The following is a 19,426-nucleotide window of genomic DNA, read 5'->3' as shown; positions in this document are numbered from 1 at the left end:
AAGATGCCCTACTCACCAGGCAAGATGATCATTCTTCAATGAATTACGGTCATATGAGTTGCTCCCAAAATTCAGATTTTAATGTATTTATGCTTTGAACATTTTATATAAAATAGATGAATATGTGAAATATGCATCAAATTGATGTAGTACATTTCTCAAAACTACAGTTCCAACACAAAGCCCATTGATCATTCTTTATTGTAGTTCTTGTCTCTCATCATCATTGAACCTCTGCTAGCTAGCTACATGTCAATTATTTGTTTAGAATAGCGACGTCGAATGAATATAATGATTAGAATTGAGGACTGGCTCAAAACATGAGAAAATAACTAACGACCAGCACTCTTAAAATAGTGCAGGCTGAGTTTACTACCATCCTTACGAAAAAAGACTGCAGTCAGAGAGCAGTATAACTGCAGTACAATGCAGTATAACTGCAGTTAAAGTGCAGTCTAACTGCATTATGTTGCAAATACTGCGTCCAAAATTACACCGTTTTTTTACTACAGTAATTTTTCAGTATAACGGCAGTTACAGTGAAGTATTTGGACGCAGTAATTGCAGAATAATTAGGATTAGTCCAATTAGTCCAAAATATCACAGTCGACTGCAGATACTGCACTTTTACTGCAGTTTCAAACCTGCAATCTTTTTTTTGTAATGGCAAAAACGGTGTATAAATGCAAGAATGCCCCCGAACATAGGTATTATCTATCGTGTGACAACTCCTCCCAAGGGCTGTGTCCTGCCAGGAATCAGAACATCCATTGTCGCAACGTTCGATGTGCAATGAGTTTCTGCTATTAGTAGGCCTACATAAAAAACATTCTGCTTATTTGTCCATATAGTACATAGTTAATGAGATCATGGTTTATGTTGGGACTCGTGAGTTGTCACACGATAATTCTCAGGTATTATTTCTTAAGTAATACATTTCTCAAAACTACAGTTCCAACACGAAGCCCATTGGTTAAAACTGCATAACAGTGTCTTTTTGGTCTCTGTGATTGGTGCATTGATCCCACCCTCGAAAAGCCTCATGTCCCAGTACAGTCCCAACCAAGCATTGAGAAACAAACATGGCTGATACAGAGGGAGCCGAGGAAATTTATCCAGGAATTTTGCAAGAAATTTTTACTTCCCCGTTGAATTTGAGTCTGCTTGGCCTCTGTATATTTCTTTTGTACAAAATCTTCCGCGGAGACAAACCTGCAGATATGGGCGAGGTCGAGGAACCTCTGCCTAAACTCAAGAAAAGAGATTTCACGTTAACGGAGCTGCAACCGTACGATGGGCTGCAAAATCCAAGAATTCTCATGGCTGTCAATTTTAAGGTGTTCGATGTAACCAGAGGAAAGAAATTCTACGGGCCAGGTAAATACGTTTGTTTTCATGTGCTGTCCGTCGAGCAAGGACTTGGCTATTTCCGCCTAAAAGAATGGTTGGCGCAACTGTAGCCAAGTGGCTTGCTGGTCTTTCGACTTTATTTCTAAATTTGTTAATTATATGTATGTGTGTATATTACTAAGTTGTTACATTGTAACTGCGACCATTCTAAAACGCCACTCCCCCTCTCTCTTATTCATTAATCATTTGCCCAGGTTTGAATTTCACAACACGCGAACTGCTAGTGACGTTGTCAGCCTAGTTGGCATGTAACCTCTCACCGAGTTGATTGATCCTGCACTGTCACGCAACCCCTCCTGAGGAACGCCCTCCCTGAAAATATATATAAATTGCAATATTTTCAGTCTATTATAGTCTGTCCCTTATTGCTGCTCCTCGTTTATGATGTTGTGTTTCAGTTGCCTTCATTCCATTTTAAAATAAATAGTTTGACACAGGTGAATGCCTTGCACAAAGGTTTAAAATTAAATTCAGCCAGACCAGATGGTTGCACAAAGTTAGGCTTGTTGAGGCCTATTGGAGCGCAATGCTAGTTCTCAATTCACAGATTCAGGCTGACCCTTCTGTCAGCCTCAACATCTATTAAAAAAAAGGGGTTGCTGTTGGGGCTATCGCTGAAGCTGTCATAGAATACAGCTATGTCTGTTGGAGAGCTTGTGGAATTTAATTTACACAATAAAAACTGCATACTTTCAGAAAATGGTAGTCATCAGCCAATGTATACACGCTGATAGTTTATTAGAACCTGTCTATTCACAATCACATTTTAGTTCATAAAATACTTGGCTGAATTTCAAATCAAACTTTATGTCTGTGTGATGGTTTCCAGAGGGTCCCTATGGAGTGTTTGCTGGTAAAGATGCCTCCAGGGGCCTGGCCACGTTTTGTCTGGAGAAGGAGGCCCTGAAAGACACCCACGACGACCTCTCGGACCTCAACGCCATGCAGCAAGAGAGCCTCAACGAATGGGAGACCCAGTTCACTCGTGAGTTGATGCAGGAGTTGATAGAAGTTGCTACAAAACACTGGTTTAAATTCTGATACTGTATTTTCTACTTCTACCTCAAGCGGAATGAACCTCTTGCAGTGAACATCACATACACCACTCAACAGTCTTTGAAAACAAAATGTTTTTATTTAACTAGGCAAGTCAGTTAAGAACAAATTCTTATTTACATTGATGGCCCAGTGCAAGTTTTTCATGCCCCCGAACAGTTTTGATGGCTTAGAATGATTGGTGTTTAAAATCCATTTCTGTATTGCGCCTCAGGGCATAGCTAGTGTTGATGTGATCCAGTCTTTTTGTGCTTTAGTCAACTCCTCTGTGTTCTTCAGTTGTATGGCTTGGCAACAATAGAAGAGTTTGCTATATCACAAGCAATAGCATAGTGCCATGCCAGGGCATAATGTAATAGTACTTTGCATCAAAATGAATCTTTTTGATACATTTTCATCTACATTCCATTGAGTAGTGCTGTGAATTTAAACCCACACATGGGAGTCTTTCTGGGCCAAGGCTGTTCTCCACCCAGTGATTACCATGTCCTTGATAATGGCTCTGATGTTGTGTCTGGCGAAGGTCTCTGAGGGACTCGATGTAATTTTCTTCTTCTTCCTGCCTTTCACAGAAAAGTATGACTACGTCGGCAAACTTCTGAAAGCTGGAGAAGAACCTACTGAGTACACAGATGACGAGGAGGTCAAGGACAAAAAGAAGGACTAGAACTCAAGTACACAAGGGAAATTCAGATGCCTTATTTTTTTCTGGATAATGTGATGGATATTGCCTTGTGTTGCTGCATTTGAACAAAATGCTTTCTCCTGTATGGTTTTTGTATTATCACATTTTCATGGACCATCACCTCTTATGCTAATTTCAAATGCCACAGACCTTAATTTACAAAAATCTAGTGGATTTTTGGTTAAGGTTTGAATAATTATTGAATTCTGTGGTGTCTTTGTAAAGTTATATAGGTAGTATTAGTCATTATCATGTAGATGCTGATGGAAGATCTATTACTGTAGCTTGAGATTAATGTATTTCATTTTTGTAATCATGAGATGACCACAGATTTTCAACACAGAAGCAGATAACATTCCATCAGAAATATTTTTGTTTGTTTTTTGGCTCTGGTGTTAGAGTATCTATAAAAATTTCTGACTTGGCCATTCTGAGTTATCCATCACTAAGCATAGCTAAAAATCACATACTCGGTCTGACTGAACTGCAGTTAATTTCTCATATGCGTTAGAGAAGATCATGCTTGATATACTCACTCTAGCATTCACTATCAGCATAACTTTGTAATAATAACACAATTGGTCTGTTAATTCCACACACTACTAGTGTAGGGCTTGCACTGGATGAAGTAGGTTTTAGGATGTTCATACTGTAGCACAAAATATAAAAAATGTCAAGTGAACTAAGGTGCTTCCTGTACCAATTATGTATGCCATGGCAAATACTCCCTGGAATTGGCCAGAATCTGGACTCAAATACTGGTAAACACAGGAAGGGAACTCTACAAAATGCATTACAAAGGAATGTCCTAGTTTGTGTGATCATGACACTGATATTTTGATATGATAAATAAATCTACCCTAATGTTTAATCAACCTGTGTATGGTGTTTGTCAGTGTTTTTCGTTGTTGTGTGTTTATGAATGTTGGGCCTGAGCATGATATATTCAGCACACACTAGTGACAAAGCTCTGGATTGATGATGGGCATGATTGTGTGCATGGAGCTCATCTGAAATAATAGCTGTTTTTTTTGTCTATAATTCTGAACAGTATTTACTCAGTGGTGGAAAAAGTATTTTCTAATTGTCATACTTGAGTAAAAGTGAAGATACCTTTAATAGAAAATTACTAAAGTAAAAGTGAACATCACCCAGTAAAATACTACTTGAGTAAAAGTCTAAAAGTGTTTGGTTTTAAATATATTTACAGTGCATTCGGAAACTATTCAGACCCCTTGACTTTTTCCACATTTTGTTACATTACAGCCTTGTTCTAAAGTTGATTTGTTTTTTCCCCCTCAATATGCACACAATATCCCATAATGACAAAGAAAAAACACATTTTGACATTTAAGCAAATGTATAAAAAAATATCTTGACTAAGTACTTTGTTGAAGCACCTTTTGCAGCGATTACAGCCTCAAGTCTTCTTGGGTATGACGCTACAAGCCTGACACACCTGTATTTGGGGAGCTTCTCCCATTATTCTCTGCAAATCCTGCAAATGCACAACTATTTTCAGGTTTCCAGAGATGTTCGATCATGTTCGCGCCCAGTCTGAGGTCCTGAGTGCTCTGGAGCAGGTTTTCATCACGGATCTCTCTGTACTTTGCTGCGTTCATCTTTCCCTCGATCCTAACTAATCTCCCAGTCCCTGCGGCTGAAAAACATCCACACAGCATGACGCTGCCACCACCATGCTTCACCGTAAGGAGTTCCATCTTGGTTTCATCAGACCAGACAATCTTATTTCTAATGTTCTGAGAGTCTTTAGGTGCCCTTTGGCAAACTCCAAGGGGGCTGTCATGTGCCTTTTAATTAGGAGAGGCTTCCGTCTGGCCACTACCATAAAGGCCTGATTGATGGAGTGCTGCAGAGATAGTTGTCCTGGAAGTTTATCCCATCTCCACAGAGGAACTCTGGAGCTCTGTCAGAGTGACCATTGGGTTCTTGGTCACCTCCCCGACTAAGGCCCTTCTCCCCCAATTGCTCAGTTTGGCCGGGCGGCCAGCTCTAGGAAGAGTCTTGGTGGTTCCAAACTTTGTCCATTTAAGAACGATAGAGGACACTGTGTTCTTGGGGACCTTCAAAGCTGCAGAAATTTTTGGGTACCCTTCCCCAGATCTGTGCTTCGACACAATTCCTTCAACCTCATGGCTTGGTTTTTGCTCTAACATGCACTTCTTGTTCTTCTGTGGATTTTATACAGCGGTTGGCAACCAACGTTAAGGTGCATTACCGCCACCAACTGGACTGGAGTGTGGACCAGAGACAGTGAAGGTCTCCATAATTAAATACTACATCGACTGAAGATTTCTCCAGCAGTTCACGTAATCCTGGCTCTTCAACCCAATTACTCCTCAAATCTAATAACAATCGCTCCCTTTCTCTCACATAGTTCTGGCACTGAAGTAGAACATCCTCCACTGTCAGACTCCTGACAATGATCACAGATCACACCTCACATGAGGTTTCCCCACCACTTTCAATGTACTATTTAGCCTTGTGTGTCCCAGTCTCAGCCTTGTGAATACCCTTTCCTCCCTTCTCTCTCGGCCTGAGGACCTCCCTGCCCCCACCTTTTCCTGAATCTTATACAGGTATCTTCCCTTTCTCTCCCTGTTCCACAACTCTTGCCACTTATTTTGAACCACTGTTCTTATTAATCCCTTGGCCTCTGGTTTACTGATTGACAATTCCATCTCAACATTAGGATGTTTAAGAGCCTGCTTGGCAATAACATCCACCTCCTCATTCCCCTCTACTCCCACATGAGCTGGTGCACAGAGGGACATCACAAATACCCCCATCTTTTTCATCCTATACAAGCACTGCAAAACCTCATACAATACATCCTGTCTGCTCTGAGACACACATGAATTTAAGCTCATTAGCGCTGCACAGGAGTCAGAACAGATGATACCCTGTCTGCCCTCACCTCCTCCACCCACTCTGCAGCCAATATTATGTCCAACAACTTCATTCTGTCAACAGATAAATGGTCCGTAGCTCTTTTCGTCACTGCCACCTTAAACTCAGGAACACTAAAAGCTGCTCCTGTCCTCCCAGTTTTAGGGTCCTTAGTTCCATCTGTGAATATATTTAAGAAAGCATAGTATTGTGTTCTTAAATGTTCACTTACAACTGAATCTACTCCTTCCAAAACAGTTCTTACCCTCTCAAGCAACCCTAGATCTATCACTGGCTGAGGGAGAAACCAAGGTGGGATAGCAGGAAGAACCATAGAGGGACTAAACTGCCTCCCAAACAACCCCATCTCTCTCGCCACGCAAATGCCTGTCCACCCAAAGCTTGTACTCAGATTTTGTTCATGTTCCCAGCACTCTAGGAGTACCTTTTTTGTAGTATGTGTAACCTTATGTCTACCTGCATCACTGCCACCGGGGAGGCCATGAGTGCTCCAAAACATATTCTTAGGGCTTGGGACTGGATAACATCGAGCTTTTTAAAGATGTCTGAGCGGCTGATCCATCTGCTATACTTCCAGAATCCATTGATGACCTTAACAGCGCTAATATATATATATATACACTGCTCAAAAAAATAAAGGGAACACTAAAATAACACATCCTAGATCTGAATGAATTAAATATTCTTATTAAATACTTTTTTCTTTACATAGTTGAATGTGCTGACAACAAAATCACACAAAAATGATCAATGTAAATCAAATTTATCAACCCATGGAGGTCTGGATTTGGAGTCACACTCAAAATTAAAGTGGAAAACCACACTACAGGCTGATCCAACTTTGATGTAATGTCCTTAAAACAAGTCAAAATGAGGCTCAGTAGTGTGTGTGGCCTCCACGTGCCTGTATGACCTCCCTACAACGCCTGGGCATGCTCCTGATGAGGTGGCGGATGGTCTCCTGAGGGATCTCCTCCCAGACCTGGACTAAAGCATCCGCCAACTCCTGGACAGTCTGTGGTGCAACGTGGCGTTGGTGGATGGAGCGAGACATGATGTCCCAGATGTGCTCAATTGGATTCAGGTCTGGGGAACGGGCGGGCCAGTCCATAGCATCAATGCCTTCCTCTTGCAGGAACTGCTGACACACTCCAGCCACATGAGGTCTAGCATTGTCTTGCATTAGGAGGAACCCAGGGCCAACCGCACCAGGATATGGTCTCACAAGGGGTCTGAGGATCTCATCTCGGTACCTAATGGCAGTCAGGCTACCTCTGGCGAGCACATGGAGGGCTGTGCGGCCCCCCAAAGAAATGCCACCCCACACCATGACTGACCCACCGCCAAACCGGTCATGCTGGAGGATGTTGCAGGCAGCAGAACGTTCTCCACGGCGTCTCCAGACTCTGTCACGTCTGTCACATGTGCTCATGTGCTCAGTGTGAACCTGCTTTCATCTGTGAAGAGCACAGGGCGCCAGTGGCGAATTTGCCAATCTTGGTGTTCTCTGGCAAATGCCAAACGTCCTGCACGGTGTTGGGCTGTAAGCACAACCCCCACCTGTGGACGTCGGGCCCTCATACCACCCTCATGGAGTCTGTTTCTGACCGTTTGAGCAGACACATGCACATTTGTGGCCTGCTGGAGGGCATTTTGCAGGGCTCTGGCAGTGCTCCACCTGCTCCTCCTTGCATAAAGGCGGAGGTAGCGGTCCTGCTGCTGGGTTGTTGCCCTCCTACGGCCTCCTCCACGTCTCCTGATGTACTGGCCTGTCTCCTGGTAGCGCCTCCATGCTCTGGACACTACGCTGACAGACACAGCAAACCTTCTTGCCACAGCTCGCATTGATGTGCCATCCTGGATGAGCTGCACTACCTGAGCCACTTGTGTGGGTTGTAGACTCCGTCTCATGCTACCACTAGAGTGAAAGCACCGCCAGCATTCAAAAGTGACCAAAACATCAGCCAGGAAGCATAGGAACTGAGAAGTGGTCTGTGGTCACCACCTGCAGAACCACTCCTTTACTGGGGGTGTCTTGCTAATTTCCTATAATTTCCACCTTTTGTCTATTCCATTTGCACACCAGCATGTGAAATTTATTGTCAATCAGTGTTGCTTCCTAAGTGGACAGTTTGATTTCACAGAAGTGTGATTGACTTGGAGTTACATTGTGTTGCTTAAGTGTTCCCTTTAGTTTTTTGAGCAGTGTATATATATATATATATATATATATATATATATATATATATATCCTTTTCAATGCCATTCTATCTGCCCCCCACTCCATTCTTGACAAGCAACGCATCACATTCAATATTTTATTTCCATTGACAACTACTCTGTTAATATGCTCCTCCCATGTCATTCAAGTGTCAAACCTGACCTCCAGGAACCTAAACACTCCCACCCTCTCCTGATTCCTTCCATACAACTTCAAGTATATTTCCTCCCCAACATTCCTTCTAGAAAAAAACACAGTCTGTGTTTTCTCAACTGAAAACTTGAAGCCCCACCTGAGGGACCACTGCTCAACTTCACTAATCGCTTCTTGAACTCTTATGGCTGTATGGGTAATATTTCTCCCTCTCTTCCACAGTGCTCCATCATCCGCAAACAATGAATACATTGTCACTCATAATGGAGAACAACAAAGGACTAATGACACTTCCTTGGGGGGTACCATTATCTACCTCATAGCTTTCTAACATAGAGCTCCCCACCCTCTCTTGTATTGATCGACTAAAAAGAAAATCCTTTATCCAGTTAAAAACCCTTCCTCTAACCCCGATGTTATCCAGCTTGATAAGGAGGCCTTCCTTCCACATCATATCATAAGCCTTCTCTACATGAAAGAAAACGTCTACCACCACCTTATTTGCCTGTGCCTTCCGTATGACTGACTCAAGTCACAGTACAGGATCCATCATTCCCCTGCCTTTCCTGAACCCACTTTGATCTGGTGACATTAGTCCTCTACTCTCCAGAAAGTACGTCAGCCTTTCCGTTATCATCCTTTCCATAAGTTTACATACGTGAGATGTTAACGCTATCGGCCTATAGCTTGAAGGACTATTAGGGTTTTTCCCAGGTTTATGTATTGGCATCTCTACCGCCTGCTTCCAACTTCCAGGCAGTTTCCCTTCCTGCCACCCCTTATTGAAAAGGCCCAATACTTTCCCCATTGCATTGACACTGAGATGAGCCATCATGATGTAACACATCTCATCCTTCTCAGGAGATGTTACCCCAGCTTTAGCTAATGCTCTCTTCATCTCAGCCAACGTAAAAGGGCCATTCAATGTATCCCCGACCATCTTTCTCTGATCCACGACCCCCGGCTCTTCTCCTCTGACCCTCTCTCTCCCACGTTGCCCCTCTTCTGTCAGGTTATTTGAGCTGTGCACCTTCACAAATGCCTGGGCTAACATGTCTGCCTTCTCAGTATCTCTCACTGCAACAATTTCCCCACTTTTCAGCACAGAGAAATCCCAATCTCGTCTGACCCCACTCATCCTCTTAATAATCCCCCATACTTCTCCCACAGGATCCTGCCTATGTTTCCACAGAACCGGTGCCAATACTCCCTCTTAGCTGTCCTAATGATCCTCCTTACTACTGATTGTGCTTGTTTATACTGAATCAGGTGCTGGTAATTATGGGACCTTTTCAACATTCTGAAAGCGCTGTTCCTACACTCTTCACCATGGGACTGCGTTACTCTTTCTCCCCTGTACCCATAGGAATCACCTGCCTTGAGGCCCCTACTATTGCTCCTCTTATTCCATCATTGACCTGAGACAGCTCCTGTTCACTCAACTACTGAAACTGACGCCACTCCGCTTTCCCAAATATCCATCTCCACAATCCATTTCCTACTGAAACTTCCACCCTCATTCCTACAGTACACATGATAGGATAGTGATCACTACCCACTGTAGTTGGGAGGTATTGGAGGAATCTACATCTGCCTGCCTGTAACGGTCTTCGTCGGGCGAAAGAGAGGAGGACCAAAATGCAGCGTGATGATTATCCATTTTCAATAGAATCCTTAAACAACGAACAAAAACAATAAACCGACAAAATGAACGAAGACGAAACAGTCCCGTAACGTAAACACAAGAACACAGTAACAGGAACAATCACCCACAACCCACAATACAAAACAGGCTACCTAAATATGGTTCCCAATCAGAGACAACGACTAACACCTGCCTCTGATTGAGAACCATATCAGGCCAAACACATAGAAACAGACAAACTAGACATACAACATAGAATGCCCACTCATATTACACCCTGACCAAACAAAACATAGAAACATACAACGCAAACTATGGTCAGAGCGTGACACTGCCATTGAACTTGAGATCAGAGTAAGATCCAGAGCAGATTCATTTCATGTTATTGGGTCAATCCTGGTTCCCCGGCCATCATTAAGACTCACAAGCCCTTTCTCATCCAGTAGTTCCTCCAACACTTGTCCGTTTACATCAGTCCGTGACCCTCCCCATAGTGTACTATGAGCATTAAAATCCCCACACCACATTACCCGTCTCCTATCCTGACCTTCTACATTCCCAAGGGCCAGCAACTCTAGTCTCTTACACGAGTTGTAAAGCTTCACTATTATCATATTCCCTCCTGCCAACCACACCTCTACCACTACATACTCCTGCTCCACTCCCTCTCCCACACACCTATATGGGATCGCCCGCTTTATAAAGGTAGCACACCCTCCTCCTCACGCTGCCACCCTATCTCTACGGACTTCAACATAACCTTGTAATACAAAATCTAGAGTAGGTTTTAGCCATGTCTCCTGGAGACATATCACATCAGGTTTGGCTGGTAACTCCTCAAGAAACTGCTTGAACTCTTGCCCATTAGCCATCAAACGCCTGGCATTCCATTAGAGGATTAACACCATAATGCAAATTAACCAATACATGTTTCCTGGCTGTGTCATAGTTCCACCTGTCACCAGAGGGCGTCAGAGACCGTCCTAGAGACATTAACGACACTCAGGTGTGTCCTATTTACTCATTATGATTTCCCTGTTAAAAGTGGTGTGTTTTCTGTTGCTCTTTGCAGAAGCTTGAATTGTTTACCATGTGTGGTCAGTTCCTGAGTATGGTGGCAATACTTAGTGTTTGTTGTTTTTCCAGTGCACTGTGATCCTGCGGCTACCGTTTCTCAGTAAAGTATTATGTTAATCCTTAACCACTGATTCCTCATCTGGTCTCTTCTCTGCACCTGCGTCCAACCTCACCACGTCATAGGTTGGACTGATTCTCAATCTTATTGAGGTCATCCTGTACATTTTCTCATGTCAGTCCTGTAATCCCAAGATATCTTTATCATCTTAGTCCTCGATTGTAATTTCTGTGCAATTGATTGCTGATGTCACAAATGTAACAACCTTCCTCATGTCTCCTACCAGTCTTGTGTTCTCCCCCATTCTGCTCCCTCCATCACGCCCAACCTGCATCTCAATCTGCCCTGGAATACCTGCTCTTCTAGGTTCCTCGATTGTTTCTGAGTGAACTACCTTCACTGCTTCTGCATATGAGATGTTACGCTCACTCCTCACCTGCTGCACTTCAACCTGTCTTTTCATCACTGAACAACCCCCATACACTACACTGTGGGTGCCGTTACAGTACTTAAACTGAACCCCATCTCCACATACATGTTCTCCCCCACAGTTCGTACATCTCCTTTTGTCTTCACATGCCCAAATCTTTGGGCAAACATTTATAGCAATTCATTGGTTTCGGAACATATGCTCGCACAGACTCAGCAACAAAAAAAAAATCCCTTTTCAGGACCCTGTCTTTAAAAGATAATTTGTAAAAATTCAAATAATTAGACAGATCTTCATTGTAAAGGGTTTAAATAGTCATTAAGACACTAAAAGCTTACAGACACTAGGCAATTAAGGTCACAGTTATTAATACTTCGGACACTAAAGAGGCCTTTCTACTGACTCTGAAAATACCCAAAAGAAAGATGCCTAGGATCCCTGCTCATCTGCGTGAAGGAACGCTCAACGCACCAGGAACGCTCAATCCCTCCATCAGTGCTCAGACTGTCCGCAATAGGCTGAGAGAGGCTGGACTGAGGTCTTGTAGGCCTGTTGTAAGGCAGGTCCTCACCAGACATCACCGGCAACAACGTCGCCTATGGGCACAAACCCACCATCGCTGGACCAGACAGGACTGGCAAAAAGTGCTCTTCACTGACGAGTTGCGGTTTTGTCTCACCGGGGGTGATGGTCGGATTCGCATTTATCGTCGAAGGAATGAGCGTTACACCGAGGCCTGTACTCTGGACCGGGATCGATTTGGAGGTGGAGGGTCCGTCATGGTCTGGGGCGGTGTGTCACAGCATCATCGGCCTGAGCTTGTTGTCATTGCAGGCAATCTCAACGCTGTGCGTTACAGGGAAGACATCCTCCTCCCTCATGTGGTACCCTTCCTGCAGGCTCATCCTGACATGACCCTCCAGCATGACAATACCACCAGCCATACTGCTCGTTCTGTGCGTGATTTCCTGCAAGACAGGAATGTCAGTGTTCTGCTATGGCCAGCGAAGAGCCCGGGTCTCAATCCCATAGAGCACGTCTGGGACTTGTTGAATCGGAGGGTGAGGGCTAGGGCCATTCCCACAAGAAATGTCCGGGAACTCTCAGGTGGAAGAGTGGGGTAACATCTCACAGCAAGAACTGGTGTAACAGCTGTCGTCTGGAGAAGGAGAAGAGGACCAAGGTGCAGTGTGGTAAGTGTCCATGTTTATTAAATACAACAGAACACTAAACAAAATAATAAAGAGAATGAATGAAACGAAACAGTCCTGTCAGGTGTGAACACACAAAACAGAAAACAACCACCCACAACTCAAAGTGGGAAAACAGGCTACCTAAGTATGGTTCTCAATCAGAGACAACGATTGACAGCTGCCTCTGATTGGGAACCATACCAGGCCAAACACAATAGAAATAGAAAACATAGACATACAAACATAGAATGCCCACCCACATCACACCCTGACCAAACAAAAAATAGAAACATACAAAGCAATCTATGGTCTGGGTGTGACAACTGGCAAATCTGGTGCAGTCCGTGATGAGGAGATGCAGTACTTAATGCAGCTGGTGGCCACACCAGATACTGACTGTTACTTTTGATTTTGACTACCCCTTTGTTCAGGGACACATTATTCCATTTCTGTTAGTCACATGTCTGTGGAACTTGTCCAGTTTATGTCTCAGTTGTTTAATCTTATGTTCATACAAATTTTTACACATGTTAAGTTTGCTGAAAATAAACGCAGTTGACAGTGAGAGGACGTTTCTTTTTTTGCTGAGTTTGGTAACTCATATACCCAATCCTAACTTTTCTTGGCAATAACAGATCCTCAAAGTTTAGCAGCACTGACAAGCTATCCACTTTCTTCCCATCTCGTGTCATCTGGAGGCGCTTTGCCTCAAGAGAGCCTCCCTTTAAATGGTCCTTTATTTCTTGCATGTTAACAATTTCTGGAACTCCAGTAATAACTGCCTTCACCTACTTCTGTCCAGATTGATCCGGCATGCTATTATCAACCATACATTTCATACCCGCTTGAGTTTGAGTGCCTTATACTATTTAGCATTGATACACACCACCACCACTAAACTTCCATCATGAAGAACTTTAGCAATCAACCTCTCCAACTTTGCTCTCCAAATCCCTAGCCAACGCGATCAGACTCACCGCCGTGACTCCACCATGATTCTTAAATTTCACCAACACCTTGAACTCCACTTCTCTCAGTAAAACACTGCAACCCGAACCTCCCTCATCACTGCTCTCCTCTGACAAGACCTGAAAAGGCTCCTCAGGCTTCCTCTTCTTAACCTTTACTCTTACTGTACCTCCACCTTTTTCCACTCCACCACTACACTCCATCCTCCTCAACTCCTAACCTCCCTACCTTTCCTTCCATCTCTGCTCCAGTCACAGCCCAGATTTCCTCTCCGTTTCATTTATCTTTGTTCAAATCTATTAACTTTGCTATATTGAATAATCGTCGTTTATCTATCCTAATTTACCAAATGTGGACAGCTTCTCAGCCATCGTTTCTCCAAACGTCTGCCCTCTGACATGCACTGTCAACTGTGGGACCTTATATAGGCAGGTGTGTGCCTTTCCAAATCATGTCCAATCAATTGAATTTACCACAGGTGGACTCAAATCAAGTTGTCATCTCAAGGATGATCAATGGAAACAGGATGCACCTGAGCTCAATTTCAAGTCTCATAGTAAAAGGTCTGAATACTTCTGTTTTTTTATTTTTAATACATTTGCAAAAAAAAAAAACGTTCACTTTGTCATTATGGGGTATTGTGTGTAAATTGATGATTATTCATTTATTTAATCCATTTTAGAATAAGGCTGAAAAGTAACAAAATGTGGAAAAAGTTATGGGGTCTGAATACTTTCCGAATGCACTATAAGTATCAAAAGTAAATGCAATTGATAAAATATACCTAAGTATTCAAAGTAAAAGTCATTTCAAATTACTTATATTAAGCAAACCAAACATAATTTTTTATTTATTTACAGATAGCAAGGGGCACACTCCAACACTCAGACATCATTTACAAGTGAAGCATGTGTGTTTAGTGAGTCCGCCAGATCAGAGGCAGTAGGGATGACCAGGGATGTTCTCTTGACATGTGCCTGGATTGGACCATTTTCCTGTCCTGCTATAACATTCCAAATGTAAAGATACATTTTGGGTGTTAAGAAAAATGTTTTGAGTAAAAGGTACATTACTTTCTTTAGGAATATAGTGAAGTAAAAGTAAAAGTTGTCAAAAATATAAATAGTAAAGTACAGATTCCCCAAAAAGCTGCTTAAAGTAGTACTTTAAAGTATTTTTACTTAAGTATTTTAAACCTCTTTACTCATCACATGTCCGAGTTTTCTACAGTGTGTAAAACATTTTATCACGTGACAAAACATATGTCAGAAGTGGGATTTGAACCCACGCCTCCATTCGGAGACCAGAATTCCCGTTCATACGGAAGGAGATGATCCTTGAGTCTGGCGCCTTAGACCACTCGGCCATCCTGACACTGATATTAAACGTGGGAAAATAATGGTATTTCAAAATTAGAGCCAGCAATAATTTGAGTTAATTATTATTTTGTGCATTATTAACTACATAAATTGTTGTTTATTTACAACATAGTGCATTACGCACCACAATCGACAGTAAAACAAAAAAACGCTCATCACAGTTAGCGTTAGTTATGCGCATGAGCGTAGGAGTGCTTTTTAAATAGTTTCCGGTATTTTGTCGCAAACGTTCTTCCATTTTGTTCTTCAAGGGTATCCACGAACCTCCAGTCGAGCCAACATGTTTCGGTTTGTTAAAGCAGCGCTGAACGTCTCCGGTAAGACATCGTTTCAAGTTATAGAAATCTGATCCTTCATCTTGTGTTTGTTTGAACATTTCTGTAAACGAGCAATTATTGTGTGACTGTGCTTAGCAACATGGCTACCAGTAGCTGTCAAACTAGCTCGCTAGCCTACCTAACGTTACCAAGTCTTTAACGCTTGTAATTTTGACTGAGTGAATGTAGCAGCCAAGCTAGCGCTACTAGTTGGCTAGCTGCTTACTTTTTTAAATTTTTTAACTTTACCTTGATCTGTCATGTCTGTTTTTATTCTGTAACTTTGTCATTGTTAGCTTAACTTGCAGGCAGTGAGTGGAACAATCAGACGGTCATTTCCAATGTCAACTTCCCTCCTAGCTAGTTAGCTAGACTCACGTCACCTCATCCCCAAAGCCAGGCGTTAGGTTGGGTATTGCACCAGTTTAGCATACAAATCTAACAAATGCATAAGTGAAAGTCAGATACTAAAGATCCAACATGACAATGTGATAGTCAGTGGAGAAGGCACATTGACATTCCATCCCACGACTCTTTGGAGAAGATGAGAAGTGCTGGGTGCTAACAAGTTTGCGTTCCATAACCCTGTTAATTGTTTTACGCCTGTGTTAAACAGTATAACCAAGGGCTCATAACCTCCGAATCAATGATAATCACTCACTGTGTGGATGTTGTGCCCTGCGCAAACAATGCAGCTATATTTTGTTTTATGTATTCAAAGCAGGACAAGGTGCCCGCCAAGTGAGGCTCAGTTCGACGCACTCCCCCGAATTCCATGCCAAGTATGGCACCGGCCTGATGATCGGAGGATTCGCGTTCTGTGTGTCTGTCTGGGGATTTGTACGTTTTAATCTCTTTGTGCACATCTCTTGTATAACACCTTGTGGTAAAGAACAATGTATACATTTGTATAGTCTTGTGTGTATTATTCCTTCCCCAAAAGCTATGCATCAACATCAAATGTATTTATAAAGCCCTTTTTACATCAGCAGTTGTCACAAAGTGCTTATACAGAAATCCTCACTTGAGTATTCATTCACTTGCTATGTACACACATCAGTTGTGTTTTGTGATGCTCAGTCTCCTCGTTTTCAGGTACTGACACAAACCGGCATCACATGGAATCTGTCTCCAGTCGGCAAGGTCCAGCCTAAACCATGGAGGGAGGTAGAAGAATAATGGACTGAGGCTGCTCCCTTTTCCCCTGTGGAGATAGACCACAGTCAACCACACAACACTTAGCCCAGATATCCATATAAACATTCTGGTTGTACAGATGGATACACACATTTTCAGCTTGTTACTGTGCTGGCATTACCTATATATACATTAAATTTAAACTAAAAACGTTGACTGATTATTTTACTTAAGCACACTGTCACCTTTTCATGTACCTTTTCAAATGGAAGGGTCTACACTTGTCAAATGGAATCAGGAAAGTAAGAGTCAAGAACTTTATGGACAATACCTGCTCAATGTTTAGACGTGTATCTGAAAATACTTTCACATGTTATTTGTCAATGTTCAGTGTATTTAAGGATGTCATTCTATGTGATTCTACGGAGGTTCAGGCTTAGATGCATGTCCTTTCACTACTGACTTTTTTTCACCCCTTTTTCTCCAATTGGTAGTTACAGTCTTGTCCCATCGCTGCAACTCCAGTAAGGACTCGGGAGAGGCGAAGGTCGAGAGCCGTGCGTCCTCCGAAACACAACCCGGCCACACTGCTTCTTGACACAACTTAACCCGGAAGCCAGCCGCACCAATGTGTCGGAGGAAACACTTCTGACATGCCGTAATTGCCTGACCTATATGTAACTGAGAGGGTGCTGTTGCTTGGGTGTTTGGAGGATATTGGCACAAACACTGGCTTCGAGGGTATATACAACGGGTTAGCAACATATTTAAATAATGTTTGACATGTTGTCGTTAACGCTTTGATGAATTTATTCATTATTTAATCCTTCCACAAGATGGTTCCAAAACAAATCTAGGGTTGCTACCCAACGCGGCTGGTCGCTCATTCTATTGGTTCGGTGGCCAGTCGTTCAGTCTATTTGTTCTGTATCTATGGACACGACCCTGTTCGTTTTAAATGTTCCATTGTACAGTTAATTATCATATAGCAAAAACTGTATGGTGAAAATTGTGGGCATGCATTGGTGGCCAGAGTGCATCTGCTGCCAATACATCGGCTGCCACCTTCCCTCCATCGCGGTACTGACGACTCCGGGGCATGGAAGCATGCAGGAAAGATTTTTGCTGAACCCTCTTCCAAAAACTCCTCTGGCAGGCGGTTCAGGTCAATCATGACCAAAACCATCCGCCACCTGAACAGTCTCCGTGCTGTGGCCCTCAAACAGCAATGTGGCACAGACTAGGACTATGCATTCTTTTGCACATCAAGCCATCTCTGAACTGTACACAAAATAACTGCACTTGCACTCTGTTCATCTTTCTGCATTTAGATTTATTTATTCTGATACTGTAAATTTCTACATCCACTGTAGGCTATATCAACTGTATAGCCATTGCTCAGTCCAGTATAGCTCTATGCTCACTACCTAACTGTATAAAATGTACAGTATGTAAACTTTGTTTATACAACGGGTGGGTCTAATCCTGAATGCTGATTGGTTAAACCGCATTCCAGCCGGTGTCTACTCCACAAATTACCACCCGCTAAATCTGACGGTAAAATGCCTATTTACTCTGTTCTATCCGATTGCGCAATCCACTGTCTCAACCCAGGCAGGGAAGTTACCTTGATCTCCACTATAAAAAGCATCTAGACATTCTCACATTGCTTGTAGACTAACATTTCGTTTTAACAGCGGAGATTTGTATAAACCTTACCGTCTGTCTCTCTGACATCTGCAACATTGTTTTAATATTCAAATTCAATCTCCAACTGTCCCACAGGTCATGTGGTTTGGTAAGAAGAATGCCTCTCCCCACAGGTGTGATTACTACCTCCTGAGGGGTTTAGAGCTTGAGGTAGTCACCTCATACAAGTACTTGGGAGTATGGCTAGACGGTACACTGTCTTTCTCTCAGCACATATCAAAGCTGCAGGCTTTAAGGTTAAATCTAGACTTGGTTTCCTCTATCGTAATCACTCTTCTTTCACGCTAGCTTCCAAACCCTGATTCAGATGACCAGCCTACCCATGCTAGATTACGACAATGTAATTTATAGGTCGGCAGGTAAGGGTACTCTCCAGCAGCTAGATGTTCTTTTCCATTCAGCCATCAAATTTGCCACCAATGCTCTGTATAGGACACATCACTGCACTCTATACTACTCTGTAAACTGGTCATCTCTATACCTGCCGCAAGACCCACTGCTTGATGCTTATTTATAAAACCCTCTTAGGCCTCACTCCCCCCTGAGATATCTTCTGCAGCCCTCATCCTCCACATACAACACCTGTTCTGCCAGTCACATACAGTGGGGAGAACAAGTATTTGATACACTGCCGATTCTGCAGGTTTTCCTACTTACAAAGCATGTAGAGGTCTGTAATTTTTATCATAGGTACACTTCAACTGTGAGAGACGGAATCTAAAACAAAAATCCAGAAAATCACATTGTATGATTTTTAAGTAATTCATTTGCATTTTATTGCATGACATAAGTATTTGATCACCTACCAACCAGTAAGAATTCCAGCTCTCACAGACCTGTTCGTTTTTCTTTAAGAAGCCCTCCTGTTCTCCACTCATTACCTGTATTAACTGCACCTGTTTGAACTCATTACCTGTATAAAAGACACCTGTCCACACACTCAATCAAACAGACTCCAACCTCTCCACAATGGCCAAGACCAGAGAACTGTGTAAGGACATCAAGGATAAAATTGTAGACCTGCACAAGGCTGGGATGGGCTACAGGACAATAGG

At 42.8% G+C, this 19,426-nt stretch overlaps 1 protein-coding gene and 1 non-coding gene across 2 annotated transcripts; one reads left to right on the top strand and one right to left on the bottom strand.

The window, feature by feature from the left end:
* Nucleotides 1–1,000: 1,000 nt before the first annotated feature.
* LOC139531889 (membrane-associated progesterone receptor component 1-like) lies at nt 1,001–4,026 on the top strand. Its single transcript, XM_071328831.1, has 3 exons — nt 1,001–1,377; nt 2,240–2,395; nt 3,039–4,026. Exons 1-3 carry the CDS (start codon nt 1,083–1,085, stop codon nt 3,131–3,133), a joined length of 546 nt encoding a protein of 181 aa, XP_071184932.1. The 5' UTR covers nt 1,001–1,082; the 3' UTR covers nt 3,134–4,026.
* Nucleotides 4,027–15,091: 11,065 nt separating this feature from the next.
* trnal-caa (transfer RNA leucine (anticodon CAA)) lies at nt 15,092–15,202 on the bottom strand. The gene is made up of 2 exons: nt 15,165–15,202; nt 15,092–15,137 (listed from the first exon to the last, which is right to left on the bottom strand). It is a non-coding gene; the product is annotated as a tRNA-Leu (tRNA).
* Nucleotides 15,203–19,426: the final 4,224 nt, after the last annotated feature.

This window comes from Salvelinus alpinus, chromosome 1 (assembly GCF_045679555.1).
Source record: "Salvelinus alpinus chromosome 1, SLU_Salpinus.1, whole genome shotgun sequence".
NCBI lineage: Eukaryota > Metazoa > Chordata > Actinopteri > Salmoniformes > Salmonidae > Salvelinus > Salvelinus alpinus.
This window is presented reverse-complemented; position numbering and strand designations above follow the sequence as displayed.

Excerpts from the sequence above, each read along its gene's own strand:
- LOC139531889 (XM_071328831.1), top strand. The coding sequence starts at position 1,083 with ATGGCTGATACAGAGGGAGCCGAGGAAATTTATCCAGGAATTTTGCAA. Across the intron at positions 1,378-2,239 it reads AAAGAAATTCTACGGGCCAG|AGGGTCCCTATGGAGTGTTT; the intron begins GTAAATACGTTT and ends GATGGTTTCCAG. Across the intron at positions 2,396-3,038 it reads ATGGGAGACCCAGTTCACTC|AAAAGTATGACTACGTCGGC; the intron begins GTGAGTTGATGC and ends TGCCTTTCACAG.